We start from the raw sequence: 20,277 nt of genomic DNA, 5'->3' as shown, positions 1-20,277 counted from the left end.
CGTTCACTTCAAACATCAGAATGGGGAAAAATTGTGATCTCTCAAATTTGACTTTGGCATGGGTGTCGGTTCGAGCCAGATGGACTGGTTTGAGCATTTCAGAAACTGCTGATCTCCTGGGGGTTTTGACAAACCGTCTCTAGAGTTTCCGCAGAATGGTGCGGGGGGGGGGGGGGGGGGGGGGGACAGTGAGCGGGCGACCGTTCTGTGGGTGGAAACGAACGCCTTGTTGATTTTAAGTGAGGTCAGAGGAAAATTGGTTCGAGCAACTGTGGCGAGCAGAAAAGCATCTCGGCGTTGGGTTCCACTCCTGCCAGCCAAGAACAGGAATTTTAGAATCAAGAACAAGTTCCTATTAAAGTGGCGTGAATGTGTGTGTGTACAGAAAACTACACTCCATATAACTCCACTACGAAGGTATGTAATGTTCTTGGTCCGTTTTTAAAATTTTACCTGCAGCCAAATCCGCCTTCCGAAACCTTCTCCTATTCACTGATCAAATTGTCCGTATCCGAACAGGTAAACATCTACCCTGAAGTGTGAATGATGTCTCACAGGAGGAGGAAAAAATAAACACTGATGCATAAGCATAAATTCATTACCCTCTCCCAAAAGTGATTACTCAGCATATATCTATGTCCCTGACTACACTGCTAATTTGACTGTAATGAATAGCCAGATGTGTCTCTTTTGAGTTTGAAACACTGGGTGATGTCATGTCTTATTTGTGGTCGTCTGTGTGTTTCAAGCTGCATTGCGTGTGTGCACTTTGAACCAAGGCCCTCGTATATGACCACGTTTGCCGGAATGACGATTTAATCAGCCAATTCTGAGTTTCCCAGAAAGTCTTGTGTTCCCCTTTTGAGGTACTGATCTCAGGATACCCAATCTGATGACATGAGCTCTCGTCTTAACCAGGATCAGATGCTAAAGGTCCTACTTTTGTGTCACGGCTCCGACGGATACTTGGCTGTTGATGTATTACCTGCGATAGCGAGATGAGGATAATTTGTTGAATGATGACCGTGTAAATTACGTATGCTGCATCAACTTTGACGATTTTGGACCGTATTGCACTTGCGTAAGAATAATTCCATCGTGCGGAGTTGGAATTTTGAACTGGGGAAAAAGATGTTATTTTTAAGGGGTAAATCTCGCTGACCTTTTCCGACGAAGGTCGCGGTTTGGGGTCCTCGCAAACGTCTTAGCAGTTCGAGCCTTGGATTGTCCCCAACAAAACGGTTTACTGGCTAACGGGAAAGAGATCGTCACCTTTTTATTCGACTAATGCCAAGGGTCTGCTCTTTCGGAATGCCAAGCGTATGGTTGTATCGACGAAGCTCTCCTCTTTTTAAAGCACCTCTGTGTAGTCGAGCTGCCAACATATCATTCTTGGCAGGACTTGGACAAAGCGGGCACAACTGGCTTCAAAGTGTCACCAGAGGTCTTTTTGTCTGCTTGGAAAAGCCGTGCAGTAAAACAGATTTGATTGTTGTGAGGATTGCGTCGCTATCTGTTGGTGCTCAGACAGTAACCGCTCTGTCTGTCTGTATACTCGGTCATTTCCATAAATGCAAGGGAAGATGGTTAATTAGTGCCTTGGAAAGTGCAAGATTTCTCCCCCCCCCCCCCCCCCCCCCCTTTTTTTTTTTTTTTTTTTTTTGTCTCCTCATGCTTTGTTGAGCAGTTGGAGACTGCCTATGATGACCCAGTTTGGGGGGGGATATCCTCATTGACCTAATTTGCTTGTCTGCTGGTGCCTCCCTTCCTCCCCCTGCGCTCTACTACCTTGCATTGTTGCCGTCTATAGAGAATTCTCCTCTCATATTATTGGTTGGCTCGTCACAGAGGCTCGGAGTATTTCTTTGTGGCTCCTGTGTGGATATAAAACCCTGGAAAGAAGGGCTGGAGGTGACCTTTTTGTTAGATCTTTTTAAAAGTCGTCTTCCAACTGAAGCCACCACCTTTTCCTAGTCCTACCCCTCCAGGGGCTTGCCTTGGCGTCCAACGCAACGATTGGGTTCTCCGTTCACTTGGGCGAAGTTACACCTAGTCCTTCACGTTGAGCACTGCACAATTGTAGGAGTGGAAGGGGAGCCAGAGTTTGCTTCAGGCTGACGTGGTAGTACATGGGGGGGCTATAGTTATTGGACTTGTATTAAATGACCGGTCTGGTCACAGCCCCTTCAGAAACGCTTCCCAATGCTCTATCTACAGGAAAAGGCTTTGTATAGTTTCTTGGAGGATTTGCCATTTTCTTCTTCTTTCAGTTCAGCTTTTAAGGCTATTGTGGCAATCTGGTGCATTATGCTCTCACACTGAAGAAATTCTTAACAGTATTCTATTTATTTTATAGCAAACTGCAGTCTCGCCGAGTTTCTTTCTGAAAAACGGAGCTACATTTGAGATCTTTTTCACGTCCATGCTATCAGCGAAATGGGACTGCCTAATGTAATTTCCAAGCTGGGAAACTATTCTCCTGCAGGATGGCATTTAAATCTTATTTGAAAGACCAGCAGTGACATTTCACCTTTTAAAACATGTGACTCCCCCCCCCCCCCCCCCCCCCCTTTTTTGCCTTTAGAAACCAGAATTCTTGGAGTCCCGTAGGGATAAACGTATTAGCTAGAGGCTCAGCTTGATCACATCCAATTTAAACAAAACGAGATTGATTGCAAGAATCGTTTGTCATATTTAAGAACCAAAATATCATCAATATATTGTAGTTTATTAATCGAGTCAGTCAGAAATTGTTGACTAAATGTTGCTTGGTGCGAGCTTTTTATAAATTATCCAGAACATTCCCTCCCCAACCAAATTACGGTAACCTGATTTGTGTCGGACATCAGAAAGGTCACAATAGTGCACGGTTTGCGTTCTACCTCATTTCATATGCCTGTTTCAACTCCTCAGCCAATTACCAGGCTCTTTATAGGATCGGTATGCTTGGGCATGTGCCCTGTATCCCAGGCTTGTAGTACTAGAGGCCACGACTTGGACCAGAGTCCTATTCATGGCTTAATTTTAAGGACCCGTGACTTGACTTGGACTTGAGCGCTGATGACTCGGACTTGTGCGTTAACTGCATTCAGACTTGTAAATTGGAGACGAGGACTGATGGAGGTGGGGGGAGGGGCATAAGATATTTATCTACGTAAATTTTTATACTAATTTTGTGCAAGAGAATGCACATTCACCTGTTCGTACGTCATGTTCAGGAACAAACTAACGTTAATGGCGCCAAAATGCCTGGAGAGAACACCCCAGGATTGTCCGCTTTTCTTATACAGACTTCTCGTGCAGTGGGGGGGGGACGCACTGCTATGTGTTCCATGTGTAGAGGAACTATCGAGGAGACGATGGGGACAACCTCAAACTTCAATCGTCATTTGGCGAGACTCCACCCAGAGAAGGAAGTGACGCGCTCTGTTGATGGTGGCGCTTGCTTGCTGACCAATGAACTAGCTAGTGTTAACCCTCTCATGTTATTTGCCCTGTTGATAGTGGGCGGGGCTTGCTGAGCAATGAACAAACTTTTTTTTTTTTATCTGTAGCCTATTAACTAAAATGGGGCGGTCGAGCAGGAACGTTAGTCCAACACGGCAGCAGAGACTCTTTTACATAAAGGCAGCAACAGCCACTGTCAAATGGTGCGGTTGGAGTCTTGTTCTCGGACTCGACTCAATTTTCTTTAATGACTCAAGTTTAGTGACTCGTCTACAACACTGCTATATCCTAAACCAGTTCTCCGCTAAGAATAGGTGGACTAGCCTTGTATTCTTGTCTGATCTGGATCAGACATCCCCCTGCTGTTGCTTGACGCAGGGCTGTGACGTTTACGTCAACGTACAGGGGTGCCATTCGCGGACTTTTGACCTGACGCGACTTTTTGTTTTCATTGGCAGATGTATGGTTTTGATGACTTTTTTTTTTTTTTTTTTTATTGTTGATCGTTTGATCGTCCCTGAAGCCATAGGGCTGGGCTGGGAAAGGTGAATGAAGTCTTTGTCTCAGAGGAATTCTTGCCTGTCCCTAATACCTGCAATTATCATAATTATAATTGCCTTAATAATCATCTGCTGGTTAAGCAACTGCTGTGTAGCTCATGAATTTTTCAGAAGAGGTCAATCCCCTGACTTTTTATGCAGCCAGGGACGGTTTCCAAATTTTACTCGAGCTTGCTTCCTTCATCCCTCTCATTGGACACAGCCCAGGAAGCAAAGAGTTAAAGGTTGATGGCTGTGGTGGCTGGCTCTATTATGCAAGCTGTTAAGCGAAAAAGGAAGTGCATTACAAAATGCTGAGCTCAGAGGTCTGGCGTGCGGCCAAGCCTTTTCTTTTTCTTCTCCAGAGCTGAGGGCTTTCTAAGCTTCCAACCGGTGGGTTTGTCTACTGTTGAGGAATTCTGTCTCAGTCCCGCCTCCTCTCTCTCGCTCGCTCGCTCGCTCACTCTCTTTCGGTGCAGTTCAGCCTCGCTGCCTCGCCCCTTCCAATCCTTTGCAATGACCTCAGCAGCAGTTGAGCAGTTCAGCCCAGGGCCAGGCACGATCGGGGCTGGGCCATGCAGGGGAGCGGCGTTTGTTGATATTGGATGAATTGCACACAGTTGAGCCAGCTGAGGGGGGAGGAGGCAATATACGTGGGCGGATGTGCGCATGCGAGAGAGAGGGAGAGAGAGAGAGAAGGCGTGGAGAGCAGCCAGCATGTGGAACGCATCCCTTGTGGCCACATCGTCAGCTGACTACAGGGCATAAGGGAGAAACTGGAGGGAGGTGCGTCTTCTCGCTCGCTCGTTCGCCAGGCCTCTCTCTTTCTCTATTCCTCTTCTGTTCATTATTAGTCAGGTTTTCCAGTCAGTTAGCCTGGGTGTGAATTCCAGGCATACTAACCAACTGATCCGCCTGAAGGAGAAGTGAAAGCCGTTAGTGTGCTGAACACTGCATACTGTTGTACAGTTTTGCAACTTCATAGTACATTAGTCCATCCAAATAATGCAACTTTCTCCAGACGTCAGCGTTACACCTACAACACGAACGGCTTCTAGCAGCGCAGGCAGATTTGCGTGTCCAAATTGAGGAAGGATATTTCTGAAATTGAGCCATACTGAACTCTTCTTGGATGAGATACGATGCCTGCTTCCCCTTACTGTGCATGATCGAGCCATCTCAACAGAGCAGCACATGAATTTCTGTATAAATCAAAAGCTTTATGTATATTAATCTCAGGCTGAAAAGCTTTTAGCCATCTCACTGTGGCTGCGTCCTATTTTTAAACACCATTTTTTTTTTTTTACCCTCACCACTGGGGCCTACAGTGGGCTGGGAGGGGTCCCGAATAAAGAACCACATCCACCCCACCCCTCTTCTCTTGGGATGTGGACTGGCAGACTAGCGGATGAGAAAAGGCAGTCTACCCACAGAGCCTTGGTTCCTTCCTAACAGTGGAGCGTTAGCCACGTACAGCACGGCACTCGTGGTTGCCGTATTTCACACACAACCCCACACAAGTGGCCTGTTCCAGTGTCGCTGTACATCAGGGCTGAGATGTGTGTATTTTGGCGCTCTGTGGTCATTTGGCCAAGTCACACAGGTCCTTTATCTCGGCCAAATTGGCCAGTCAAACCCTGTAGAAATTACATTACCAAACTAATCCGGCTCAAATAGTGCTTTCAGATGCGTGTTTTTTTCTCTTTCAGCTAACTGCGTTTGGTCTTTTTGTTCCGTCCCACTCAGTGCCGGTGCGGAAAAGCGCTTGTGTTAGACAGGAAGCGTCTGTCCTCATCCTGTTCCCTATACAACTGCATGTGGAACTGAAACTGTTCCACATGTTCTCACGGCGAGCTTCAGCTTAATCGGGCGTCCAAGGCATGTGGGATGGAGACGTGATCCGGCTCGAGTGGTTTTAAGGCCTGGCTTCCAATTTTGTCCTGCGCTGCAAAATAAGGCCCAAGTGCAACCTGCCCACACTGTGGGGCTTTGGGGACCAGTCCAGGAAGCAGGTGTAGGTCTGTTTTTGTGTGCGTCTTGATGGGAGGGGTTTGAGGCTTGTTCAGTAGCCATCATGATGGCTTCCTCTCTCGCTTTCTAAATCGTTTTGTTATTGGAAAAGCAAGCTGGATTCGGGGGCTGGAGGTGAACGTGGAAGCTCTGCCTGGTCAGTCGGCAGCACCCAGTGTGGCAACTGGCTGTTGGGAAAACACGCCTGGGCCCCAGCTGTGCTTTTCCAAGCCCGTGGCACGCTGTTTACTGGTGGGACCACACACAAAGGCGCTCTATCTGCCTCATCAGCATCCAGTGCCAGAGCAGTGCACAACCATACGCAACGGTCTCATCAAAGAGGGCTTGGCTCTGGAAGGCTTATTTACCAAAGCTTGTATATTAGCAGGGTTTGGGGGCATACCACATGGCTGGTGTGTACAGTTCCACCATTCAGAGTGAGCTGATTGGAGACGTATCGCATTAAGCAATGCGCTGCTGTTAAACTGCTCCAAACCGGTACCTGTTGGCAGTTGGGGTTTGCCTGTAGTGTTTTCTTTCATTGGCTAAGAGCGCAGTCAGATGTAATTCCAGCCTAGAGAGCCAGAGCCCTTTTTTTTTTTTCCCCTCTCTCCTGGCTATTATCAAGCCTATCTGCTGCCTTGCTGCCTTTCAGAGCCACAGCATTGTTGGTGTAATCCACAAAACGGTGCTAGGTTTGAGGGACATTCTGTTCCTCTTTCCAACTGGTGCATGCAATTTACAAATCATGGTTTGGTCCGGTAGCTGAGTGCATCATCTTTGCCGACGAAAGCGACCCCTTAAGTCGTCGTCGTCCTCCTCCTCGGAGCAGATTCTGAGATCAGTTATAAGCTCCAAGACCAAAAACAAGTCATTTGCTGGGAATTTCCAAACTCGATTAGATAAGTATTTGAGAATGGAGAATTAAATTTACCAAAGTATCACATTTAGTGCGCACAAATTTGGGAATGCAGGATTTCATGGAGCAATTACGATAAGCATTTTCATTTGAGAACTTATGGAGCTAATTACGAATGAAAAAGTGCAAACCTCCTTTCGTCTTCACTTTGTCTGGTTATGTCTTGGGGCCGATTTAACTATATTTGGTTGCTGGTGTTTAATTTCACAGTGACATTTTTAGTGTTTTGTTTTCTTGGCTAAAGCGGCAAGCCCCGAGGAGCATGCGAGCAATCAGTCTGTCATCCGAGTTGGAACGACAGTGTTTTTTTTGGGGGGGGGGAGGAATGCTTTTAAACTGTTCCCTTGTGTTTGGGTGGTGGTAAGAAGAAAACAAACTGGTTTGTGTAGAACCACAGGCAGGAGTTTTAGTACAGGAGGGATGGTTTCTAGAACAACGCAACCTGTGGTATACAATTTTGGTTGATCGCAGTTTTTTTTTTTATTTTTTTTAAGAAATCCTCAGGAGGATAACCTTGGACAGGGAGAAGGTCAGAGTTTAATAACTAGCACGTGACATGCTGAAGGTTAATTGGTGGTGTCTTCTAATCATGGTTGAATGAATATATTGGGGGACGCAAAACATTTTGCTTTGCTTTGGTTTTACAGAGGTGGCCAAGAGAAGAACCAAAACTAAAATGAATTTGCTTGCCGCTCATAAGTGGTCAGTCATTACTATTGGAAATTACAGGCGGCTATTATTATTATTTTTTTAAATACACATTTTATATTTCAGTTCATTTCTTGCTGGCTCGATGGTAGTTTTAGAAGAAACCGAGGACTTTCTGCTCTTGCCCAAACAGGTCTTGTGTCATTCACATCTCCAGGTCATGGCTTCAGGTCATTTGTCCCTGTCCCCAAAACAATCACAATACTGTGTGTGTGTGTGTGTGTGTTTGAGAAATATGATCTGGCCGTGGACTTTCCCAACTTTCAGAACCTCTAACGTTTCTGTAATAATTAAAGTTACAGAAACACTTCCTGGTCACTTTTACTCGTGCTCCCGGAAAATACTTAACGTACTCCAAACCAATTTTGACCTTGCTATAGTATACGAGTACTAGAACACCAAACAATCTGCTACATCAGGAATGAAACGTATGTAAAGAGGCAGGAAGGTGAGTTGGGGTTTGTTACAGGAAACTAATCAACAACAGAAAATAAGCACGTCATCCTATTTTGTATTTCTTAAAGAATCGATTTATGGCTAATGTTGTGGATTATTGGTGAAACGGTTTAGTTCCCGTTATCACTTGCGTTATAGCGGCGAGCCATGCTTATGGTAACTCATCCACCTGATTTTTTTTTTTTTTAAAGGCTTTTGCGACTGAATGAATGACGTACATGTACCACTACAGGGAACCCAATCATACGTGCAAGGCAATGTGTCTCAAACACTTGACCACCGGACAGCAAAATTAGCATCTTTATTTACGGTGGGGGGTTATTTATTTATTTTATTATTATTATTTTTTTTTTTAAAGCAAACTAACATGATGTGGGGTGTTAGTTTAAAAAAAAAAAACACTAGCAGCCCTTGGCATTAAGAACAACAGCAGAGAGCCTCTGATGGGTGCAGATGTGTTTTATTCCTCTTGTACACCGGACCGTGCAAACTAAAACCAAAAAAAAAAATGAGCGTAACATGGTTGTTTGCAGAGTAATGTTTACAGACGAGGCTCTGAACATTACACACCTTGAGGGCGCAAACCTCGACAGGTTTACCAATGCACTCCAAGTCTTGTGCTAAACCGTAGTTCAAACGAAACGCTCCATAATCAACGCACGCAAACTGTACATTGTGCTTGAATGACGCATCAGGATGACGGACAGCGGAGCTTTATAACGTACCGTACTAAACCTTTGACGGAGGAACACGGGGACTATAAACTCAGCAGTGAGCTTAAGTAGCATAACAAACGCAGCTTCCTGGGCTGATGGATCCGCCTGGAACATGAGCAATGACTGACAGGTCTGTCCGTCACTTCCAAATACATTTTATATTCGTCGGGTGCTCTGCTTTTTATGCAGTACCTATCATAGATCATATATAAAAATTAAAAATTTTTATTTGTTATACAGTTGCTCCATGAAATCGAGTCGTCCACGCGCTGATGGCAAATGAGCCGGGTACGACAAGCTTGAGTGGAATAACTGTTTATTCTATCCACGTTCACTGGATTTTGAGAAACGGAGCAATTTAATTTTTTTGCAAATTCAATGAATATACAAAACATCCAACAAAATCAGTCCCGCTTAGAATGTAAACAAACCGGCGACATGACGGCAGCAATTCGTGAAAAATGTGATAATTCTTGAAAAATAAAAAAAAAATGAAAAATGCGTTCTTGTCATACACTTGTTCTATATTTTGTGGTGTTTGTTTGTTTTTATTTTATTTATTTACTTATTTATGGGGGGGGGGTTGTCTTTGTCGTGTTTTTTGGTGGTTGGCAAACCAACTTAAAGGTCCATTACCGCCACCGACTGGGCTGGAGTGCGAGACAGGATTTTTTTTTTTTTTTTTTTTTGGGGGGGGGGGGAACTATATTCTTAGCTATTTTTGTTTCTTTTGTGTATTTTGATGATGATGAAGTGAATTTTTTTTATATCTGACTTGATGCACTCTACCAATTTGTTTTTCTCTACTCATGGTACATGAGCTGATAGCCTAGTAGTAGAGTAGCCAATCAGAGCACACGATTGCTCATTTTGTGTGTAAAATATATTTAGAAAAAAAATTTTATTGAAGACTTGGTGAAAACTTTGTCACTGACTGACTGTGCCAAAGTGGTCCATGTACGTTTTGGTCACTGTGTGGGTTTTTTTTATTTTTTATTTTTTTATTATTATTATTTTATTTTTTTTTTTTTAATTTCGGAAACGGAAATGAGAAAACGAACAGCGGTGGGTTTTTTTTTTTTTTGGTTTTTTTTAATTTTAGTTTCAAAATGAAAAGAAACTCGGGGGAGGGGGTTAACCCCCTCCCTCCAAACCATTTTCCAAAACCAGAAGCTGCGGTCGGCCCACGTGCACGAGCGTCTGTTCCTATAACTGAACCACTTGTCTGGATGGACTGTCAGCTGCAAAAGCGTGGAGCGGTACGTCGTTTTCCGAAGCAATAAAAGTGTCACTCGGGGAGGAGGGTATGAGTGCAGAAACACTTGGTCGCATATTTCAGGTCAAACTTATTTGAAAGGTTATGCAAATTAAAGCAGCTGTTGTAGCCCCCTTTTATTTGGTAGAACGTTCAAAGCCGTCGCTAGCGAGTTAACAGCAAGTTCGGTCCTCTGTAGGCTGGGTAAGATACTGTTGTATGAGAGAGACGTTCATGTGAAGAGCTTCCGGTTTCAGAAAAAGCCAAAACGGGCTGGGTTTTGTTTTATTAAGGAGAAAACGAAAATGGTCATTGTTAAATTGTGCGCGCGCATGCGGTTTCTGGGCAGGAAACTCAAATGACCAAAATGTACACGGACACTGGAGACTCCTTCCAAGAGATTGTTACATGAGAACTGAGGGTGTTGGAATGAGCACTTTAATGTCATGGAAAATGAATAAACATTACTTCTGACCAATCGGAATCAAGTATTGAAGTGTAGTTTTAGACGAGCTTGGATTAAAAAAAAAAAAAGTCACATGGACGGTCAATGTTCAACGCTGCTTGTGGAGATTCATGGTCTTACCTTGGTCCAAGGTCTACAAACCTCTTGAATAAAAGGCTTAATGTGTGTTTTTGAAACCGCTGTTTGTTTTGTAGCCTCGTTGCCATTTCCAGCGCCGGCTACAGATCTGTCTTTTCGGGTCAACACGTAGGTCAGAGCTAATTGGACATTTCTGAAATGGTAATATTTTGAAAAGGGCAGCTGCGAATGAGAAAGGTTACAAGCCCGTCTTTTGAAAGCTGTAGCGAAAAGGGGAGGAGGCCATCTTTCTGTCTTTCCATCTTTGGCGCTCTACAGGACGGAGGGGATTTACGGCGAGCGTTTTGGAACGTGCTCCTCCACATTGTCCATCTTTCGAAATACCAGCTCGTCTGTACGCTTTGTCACAACCTGTTTGTATAGGAAGAATAAAAAAAAAAAAAAGACCCAGTGTGGTCATTCGTCTTCATTTACTTTGTCGGTGTATCAAAGAGTGACACACACTGCTGTCAGCCTGGAAATGAAGCGTTATCAATCTCTTTAACTTGTGTGCCTCTGGCTTCATGCTTGAAGTTGAGGAACTGGGCTTAAATCATCGTCTTTTTCCCCCCTCCCCTCCACCCTCTCTTTTTCACGTCTTCCACCTGTGAACATAACCTGCATTGGTTGTAATTACATTATTAATCCTCGTTATTAGTAACCTCAGCCGGTTGGGGCGTTGGATCGGGTGTATCCTTCCACAGAAGTACCCCTAAAGCACGTGATCAGTACATTTGCCTATTTTATGGTTTAAAAGTGCTCGAAGTATTGAAATGGAACGGTGGAAACAGTTTGCTGTTCTGTTTTGGGGAAATCAAACACTTCAGGCTTGCAGCAGCAGGAGGTGCCGGTAGGTAGGAATACGTGTAAACAAGAAAGGCGGATATTGTGTTTCACTTTATGGCGAGGGGGGCTGGACTGGGCTGGGCAGGGATAAACGGTAAACAAATTAACCAATCCTCTCTCACCTTTTTCTTCTATTGGTAGCCACTAACTTGCTTTGCTTCTCATTTGCATAAAGTTCAACTTTGTCATGTTGCTCAATGCCCCGCCTCCACCCACCATCAGTCTGCGTCCTGAATAATGCGATCGCTACCCAGTTCTTTCTTTTGTCAGAAATCGCTAAATTTCGCAGAATAACTTGCGACTGCTTTTGTCACTTTGTTGCCATGGCGAGTATAGAGTAAGGACTTAAACAAATCGATGTGCAACAAAAGCGAATAGATTTTCTCGTCCTCAAACTTGCCTTGACTTCGTATTGCTCACGATTTGTTTTTAAGCTCTTACCAGAAACACCACCACCATGACATTTCTTATCGGGTGACTCTGCTGGGTGCCTGGTGGACAGTAGTGAACCAGTACTTTTCACTTTTACAATCTGTCTGGTTACGTTTCCCCATGTGCATGCGCAGCACCATTTTAAGACCTAACTACCATGCACCTGTTCCTGATTTAGAGTGCAATCACAGCACATACTCTGTGTAAGGACTCTCAGTAACACAGACTTTTTGAATTGTACGCTCTGTACCCTGCGTCTGACGTTACCAAGCCTTGTATGTTCTATCGCTTGTCTGTGTTTTTGGACTGCGAGTATTGTATTACTGCCGATATCCTCTCTGCGCCTCGCTCAACTACTGCCTGTTTTTGGGATCTGTTTGCTAGCGTGGTTTTCATCAAACCTCTTCCTGCACTTACATCCATCAGTCACCTTTACATGACGAACTCTCAACTGTCCAACAAGCTAGTGGACTAATAAAATTGTTAACTAGGTTTATATGAAACTGTCGTGAATATTTTCTGTGAAATGGGTTGGTAAATAATGCCATGCTTTTTTATTAAATTTTTTTTGAAAAGCAAATTAATAGTAAGTGCTGGATAAAAAGACCTCGATCTTCTATAAATAAAGGCAAATTTCATTGTCAAGGGTTTTGATACGTTGCCTTGTACTTATGATTGGGTTCCCTGTGGTGGGACACGTACGTCATATGGTCACAAATCAGGTCAATGCATTACCATGTGCTATTAAAGGTAGACTGCCTTTCAGGTTTTTCAAGTGTAGGTCATGAAAAGAATTTTCCCCGACAGAGTTATTTTTGTTTAGTGGACTGAAAGCTACTGAATTAGAATCCCAGACTTCCAATTTTATTCAGTTTTTTTTTTTTTTTTTTAATAAAGCAGCGAATTTAGGGCCACATGGCTGTAAATTCTCCTATTTTTTCCTGCTTCACCATGACCCAATTCAAGATACTACGTCATGCGTGACGTGGTGGGCTTTCCCCATTCGCACAAGGCATTGTGGGATACAAATTTGAAACAGGAGAGGAAAAATGGAGGACGCGAGTGTGCGAATGAAACGTGAAAGACCGACTACAGTAACGGAAAGCGAGAAGAAAAGACATATACAAAGGAAAGGAAACGCAGGACCAAACTAATAAATATCGACGGTCAGCAAGCACCTTGGTGCGATCAGCTGTTCGTTTAGCAACAGAATGATGGAACGGCGTCGCTGCGCGGTCAAAGGTAAACCGCACACGGACTTCCCCTGTCTGCTTGACTGCGCGAAGTGAGCGATTTCATGCACGCTATTTGCTCGGGAATCCGTTCAAATTAAATAACTTCTTCCCAGCCACAGAACGGCCTGATATTTAGTGAGATGTTACAGAAATAAACATGTATTACGATGACCAAATTTTAGAGGGAACGAAATTTCATCGATTTTATGAAATCGAAAGGCCGTCTAGCTTTAAGTATGGGGCTCTAAGCTTTAAATGAACCAACAGCTGTGTGTAAACACCTGTAGGTGGAATAGAAACGAATGATATCGCTACGAATTGTTAACTTTTCCCAAATAGAAACGTAAGAAATTTGCATACATGACGGACAGACGTTCACCTGCGAAGATTTCTTTTGTGGGTGGTGTTGTCTTTTGTGTAGTAGTGTAAGAAGAAAGCTATTAGTTTGTTTTCCCGTCTTTAAAGCCCAGCCTAGATGATAACAGCAGGTTCTTGTGCTCTGCCAGTATGAAATCTGTGAGCTCCGCTGGGCTTTGCTTTAGCTAAATGCTTTAATAAAACTGACCAGTGAGAAGCTGTGTTAATTAAAGTCGTTCTAATTGTCTTGTTGCTCCAGTCCTTCCATTAAGGCGTCGGGCGTTAAGGCGGTAAATTCCCCTGGAAGCGGAGCCGATGACGGTTTAACATTCTGACGTAACCCTGCAGATCCTTCAGCACGCGTGTTGCTACGTGCCATCGGCAGCTTATAAAGTCGGGAGGGTAATTATTTGTCCAATAATGGTGATGAACATCTGCAGTTGGAAGTCAGGCATCCAGAAACGGTGTTTGATTTCACTGGGCAGCTGTGCAGCTCATCAAATGAGGAATGGGTCAGTCCATGAAATGATGTTACTTTTCATTGGTCCGGGTTTACATAATCATTTCATCTTTAATTTCCATGATTTAAAGAAATATTTAGCAGATTATCCATAAATATTGTTTGAAGAAATAAAATAAATTTTAAAAAAATGAAGTTTTCTTTTGAAATAAAGAAATGTGAAATATTTTCTTCCCCTGTGACTGGACACGGATGACCACGTTTTTTGTGACGTGGAATATTTGCTGACTTTTGGCCCTTTTCCACTACCCTTTTTCAGCTCACTTCAGCCCGACACGGCTCGCGTTTCGACTACCAAAAACCAGCACGACTCAGCTCGCTTCAGCCCTGCTTAGCCCCTAAAACTCGCACCGTTTTGGAGTAGGGCTGAAGCGAGTCAAGCCGTGCCGAGTGAGGTTAGGGGCGTGAGCAGACACTCTCCTGTGCACTGATTGGTGAGGAGGCGTGTCCTCACATGCCCACACACGCCCCGCGAGCGCGCTGGGATCTGTAAACACCGCAAACCCGGAAGAAGAAGAATTACGAGAATTTCTGAAGCCTTATGCGCCTCGCCTCATCTATACGCTCTTGCCAGTATCTGTCCGCGTTGTCGGTGACAACAAGCCACAGAACCAAGACCAGCAACACTAACGACTCCATGTCCTCCATGTTTATTGTTTACTATCCGGGTCGTGAGACTACCGCTTAAAAGCTCACTGATGTCACTGTTTGTTTGCGCTGCTTAACGACATCACGCGACGTCCACCCACTTTCGCTAACTCCACCCAATGTGTCCACCCACTTCCAGCCAGCACGGTTCAGCGCGGTTATAGTCGAAATGCAACTCCAACAGCCCCGCTCAGCCCGACTCAGCCGCGTTTGTAGTGGAAAAGCGGCATTTGAGCTTAAATAAACCTTCATTACTTTTCTGAGAATTTCAATAAAATTAGTTTCATGGTACTTGCAATTTAGTTTTACACTCACATAAAAGTTAAGAAGGTTCTATAAACTATTTAGCTTCGAATTCATCCACTAAAAATAGGTTGTGAACGTAACATTGCGATGTCCTACCGTGTTACGTTAGAAACCAGGCTTATAAAAAATGATCAAACGAGTTGAAATCATGATTGATGTTTTTAATATAAAGAAGAATATACTATAAAACGATGTAGGTAGAAAGAAATTTAAACAAACGGCAATAAAAGAAATTATCGATGTTTGTTTGTTTTTTCTCACATCCTAACTTGGCGTCCACTCACTTCCTGGTTCGTTCACAACCTGCGAGACCTATTTACTCAATCTAGGTCAGCTGAACTGACGCGAGATAACTTCTCGCGGGATCTCGTCGCCATCGATGGCATCAAAATGGCGGCCAGCAAGAGCAGGTAGGTGATATTATCAGCGTGTCCAGCAAAGTTTGTGAAATACTGGTATTTCATATTTTCAGTGTTTATGATGTTGAACTAATATTTCTAATGAATTCTTATTCAGTGTTAATGTTTAAAGTAAGCAAATAAAAGCAAAAAATTGATTTTATCAATATTTTTCCTTTATTTTTAAAAGCTTGTTCGTGTCCTTGTTACGTTAGCAACCGGGTAAATATTTATGGCTTTTATCATACATTGTAGAGCAGGAGTTCTCTTAACATCTATGTTATATTTTCTTATATGGTCAATGCTTCATGGAAATAAGTTGTTTTCAGTTGTAAATTGTTTTAAGTGACTCCCTCTATGTCACATTTTGGTAACCCCATTTCATGGACTGACCCGAATACGTTTCGAAATCGAAGACCTAGATAGTGGATTGTATGTGGTTATTTTATTGTCGAGCGATCTGGATAGTTAAGGGTCCGAAACCCTGGAGCGTTCAGTCAGACTCGGCGGTTAGATGAGTTGTCAGGTGCATGCAAATAATTCTCCAGGTTCAACAGTTAGTGTACTATAGTAAGAGGAAGAAAGAAAGAAAGTGCAGCCTTTTACGGAGTACAGTGGAAGGTGTAGCTAATGATTTCCAGGGTGCCTGAGAATAGCAGGAAGCACACGGGTCTGTCTTTAACCCGAGCAAACAGATGGTTCAGGGCTGATGAACTGTCCGGGAAACAGGAAACGGACGATGGAAGCACTGGGGGGGAGAGAAGATTGTCGTTACCTGCTTGGCCCCCTCGACCAACAGCATCCTGCTCATTAACCAGTTCCCCTGTGTGGATCACCATGCTTCGAAAATCATTAAGTGTGTGGTGAGATTACGGGAGCGAAAAAGTGCACAGGGTGTCCTTATTTCCGGTCATGGTTGAATCCCAGAGTGCTTCTTATCCCCTGTAGTCTGATTTTTGCCAGTTTATTCTCAACCACATCTGGTCAGCAGAGTGGTGTTGGGTGGGACGAGCAAAGAACACTCAATTCTCAATTTCGAACTCTTCACTCCTTTAATCCCAGCTATAAAATGTATTCATTAGCAATTATACCCCATTACATTTTTAGAATTAATTAAAAGAATGTATAATTACGCTTAGTGTTGTGGAAATGAATTGGTCCCTTTTTTTTTCCTTTCCCTTCCCCCTCGCTTGAATTGAATTAGTTTATTCAGCTTGTCAGCACAAAGTTAAAGGAGAACTGAAGGCAAGTGTGTCTCTTTAAATCAAAATTCTATTTCTCTCATTTTATTAAATATAGGAATGCATTTTTGATCGCTATTTTGTCGCTGCTATAGCAAGTTATGAGTGTTTGAAATATGCTCTGTAATATATCAGTCCATATGTCAAAGCTACGGCCGTAAACGAGATGCGTTGAGACCTGTGCGAGACGTCGTAGGACGGAAGTAAAACGTACAGCGGAAATCAAAGCGACCGACATCTGCCAACGTTGTCAAAAGACGCGCGCGCCTTCTTTCGAACGCTGACGTAATCAAGCCGGAAGTTTTGTTTGTTTTGATAGCAATCAGGAAAGTTTGAAAAAAGTAGGCAGTAATCGTCATTTAAACTCGTTTTTGTGCAATACTTCGTTTGGAAAACAGTTTTCAAAATGGCGGCACTGACACCTGGTTGACACTTCACGTTTTGAAGTCTCGCACAAACCTCGTGAAGATCGCGTGGATAAGCGACGCCTGCCGTGGACCAAACGAACTAAATTCAACACGGCTAAAAACCGAATAGGCCGATAAGTCTAATATTTAATTGCAATTAGTTGCCAATACGAGTCACGATATAAGGTTACTCAAACCGAAAACGTAATTGAATAGCATGTTAATTAAGAGAGAAAGCAAGTTTAAAAATGACTTCAGGTCTCCTTTAAAGCACAGACACCTCAAGACTCTCTTGGTAAACATTTAAAAAAAAAATTCACAGAAAACTTAAGCATAAACCTTGCACAATTTAAGTCTTTGTGATGCATCCACTAGCCTATACAAGATCTTACTCTATACACAATAACCTCAGAATGAGCGTGTTTTTAACAGTTATTCCACAAAATCGAGTCGTACGTGAGCTGATAGCCGGCGAGGCGCGTAGCACTGAGTTATCTATAAGCCATGTATGATTCGATTGAGCAGAATAACTGTTATTCTATCCACATTCACTGGATTTTGAGAAACGGAGCATTTTTAATTTTTGCAAATTCGATAAATAACTTTAGACAGGCTTCTTAAAAACCTGTCGATGGCTGGACAAATTGACTTTTTTTTTTTTGTGTGTAGAAAGAGCCGTCTTGCTGAGGTCTAGAACCGCTTTAGACATTTATTTAATTCTTCCTTGGACATTTCAGTGATGTAATTTTCAAACTTCTTTGAGCTTTTGGACCTGCCTAAAAAAAAAAAAATTCAACACATTTTAATGCTTAAAGATGAAGAATGTGAACAAACTGGTGAAATGACGGGAGCAATTTGTGAAAAATGCTATAATAATAATTCTTAGGAAAAAAATGTTCTTACCGTCATACTTTTTATTCTTTGTTTTCGAGTCGAATTTTTATTTCGTCCTCGGCTGGATCAGCAACACATGCTCGGTCATTTTGGTTTTTCTCTCCTCGTGGTATATGAGCTGATATCCTAGTAGTAGAGTAGCTAATCAGAGCGTGCGATTGCTCATATCCAGTGAATGTGGATAGGATATGTAACAAAACATCAGGTTTATAAGTTATCATTATAATGATTCGCTCATTGTTCATCTCATCTCATCTCATTATCTGTAGCCGCTTTATCCTGTTCTACAGGGTCGCAGGCAAGCTGGAGCCTATCCCAGCTGACTACGGGCGAAAGGCGGGGTACACCCTGGACAAGTCGCCAGGTCATCACAGGGCTGACACATAGACACACAACCATTCACATTCACACCTACGGTCAATTTAGGCCAAGTTTACATTAGACCGTATCTGTCTCGTTTTCTTCGCGGATGCACTGTCTGTTTACATTAAAACGCCTGGAGACGCCGGGAAACGGGAATCCGCCAGGGTCCACGTATTCAATCCAGATCGTGTCTGGTCCGGTGCTGTGTAAACATTGAGGATACGCGGATACGCTGTGCTGAGCTCTAGCTGGCGTCGTCATTGGACAACGTCACTGTGACATCCACCTTCCTGATTCGCTGGCGTTGGTCATGTGACGCGACTGCTGAAAAACGGCGCGGACTTCCGCCTTGTATCACCTTTCATTAAAGAGTATAAAAGTATGAAAATACTGCAAATACTGATGCAAATACTGCCCATTGTGTAGTTATGATTGTCTTTAGGCTTGCCATCCTTCCACTTGCAAGTGGTAAGTGACTTGCGCACAGCGGCTCAGTCCCGAATCACTGCTCGTGCACTACACTCGCACGCTCTGTGAGCTGCGCAGGGCCGGAGTGTGCACCCTCCAGAGGGCACTCGCTGTTCAGGGCGGAGTGATTTGGAGCGCAGCCGCTGAGGAGGAAGCGATGAGCCGCACTGACACATTTCAACTTGCGTGCCGAATGTGATTAGCGTATCCGTGTATTGGCGTTGCTGTGTGTACGCTAATCGTTTTTAAAAACGTTAATCTGATGATCCGCTGATACGGTCTAATGTAAACCCCACCTTAGTCATCAGTTAGCCTAACCTGCATGTCTTTGGACTGTGGGGGAAACCGGAGGAAACCCACGCGGACACGGGGAGAACATGCAAACTCCACACAGAAAGGCCCTCGCCGGCCACGGGGCTCGAACCCGGACCTTCTTGCTGTGAGGCGACAGCACTAACCACTACACCACCGTGCCGCCCGTCATTGTTCATAAACAGGAAAATGTACAGTATTGGCGCTCCCTGAAGTGTTGGGGTTGCCAAGCGTGTTGGTTTTATTCCTGATGGAAAAAGCAGAACCGGTTCAGAAAGATTTACAAAAGACCCGCTTCGCTTCCCTGCGGGATGCATACAGGAGACGGTTGATTTTTGTTACAAGTAGCACACAACGTGCTAAACGGTTAATTTCAATTTCTGCATATTTAAACAAGATGCATGATTTGAAGGATTATACAGAGTGTTGAGGTCTTATCCCACCTTTCATCCAGGCAGCATGGAGAATGAATGAATGAATGAATGAATGAATGGGAGTATGAAGTTTAACATTCTTTCAAAAGGCGTATCTTTCTTTTATTATACAGTACAAAGTACATCATCTGTCTGTCAATGAATATGAAATTGAAGGGATGTAAATTATACCGTGACTTAAGCATTTGGCCATAACCCACTCACTAATACTACAGTGGCCCTTTCACTAGTCGGTGATTTAGCTCCCGACAGAAAATCTCCAGGACCAGTTGAAAGTTTGGACACGCCTTGTTGGCTTCAATGGTTTGTCTTTTATTCTTATTAGGGCCCGTTTACACGAGGATGCTGTCGGGTAAAAACGGCTAAATATTTTATCGGAAGTGCCTTCCGTCTACACGGGGACGGCGTTTCCGAGGCTGAAAAACGGAAAAAATTGAAAACGCCTTCCAGAGTGGATAAGTTAAAAACAGCCCCCGTTGCATATCCGTCTAAACTACCCAATATGCGAAACTCTGCTCGGATCTGCTCACGTCGGGTACGCGTTTACGTCATATGCATGTCATATACTGTACATGCCAGCCCGGGAAGTAAGAACGTAAGTAAAAAAGTAAGAGCATGTCTGATTACATCGATCCAACGGACCTTCAAGCTGCTCTGGCAGCTTTAATAAACGTCCAGGAGTCCTTCGAACATCTATACCGAATCTGCACATATACCGTTAATGAACAGAGGCGGGTATAGCATGCTCTTACTTTTTTACTTACTTTCTTACTTACCATAGCC

General features: G+C 43.6%; 1 protein-coding gene across 3 annotated transcripts in view; it reads left to right on the top strand.

Moving 5' to 3' along the window:
- zswim6 (zinc finger, SWIM-type containing 6) overlaps window positions 1–20,277 on the top strand; it is an 88,236-nt gene that overhangs the window by 18,659 nt on the left and 49,300 nt on the right. Inside the window, exon 1 of one of the 3 annotated variants that reach the window (XM_060908722.1) lies at window positions 15,307–15,387. The exons of the other annotated variants lie outside the window; for them this stretch is intronic. Within the exon in view, the coding sequence (XP_060764705.1) occupies window positions 15,357–15,387 (31 nt within the window). The 5' untranslated portion in view covers window positions 15,307–15,356. Of the gene's footprint in view, window positions 1–15,306; window positions 15,388–20,277 lie in introns of those variants that run through there. 3 annotated transcript variants of the gene reach the window in all.

This window comes from Neoarius graeffei, chromosome 25 (assembly GCF_027579695.1).
Source record: "Neoarius graeffei isolate fNeoGra1 chromosome 25, fNeoGra1.pri, whole genome shotgun sequence".
In the NCBI taxonomy this organism is placed as follows: domain Eukaryota; kingdom Metazoa; phylum Chordata; class Actinopteri; order Siluriformes; family Ariidae; genus Neoarius; species Neoarius graeffei.
The sequence above is the reverse complement of the archived record's forward strand: the minus strand, read 5'-3'. Positions and strand labels throughout refer to the sequence as shown.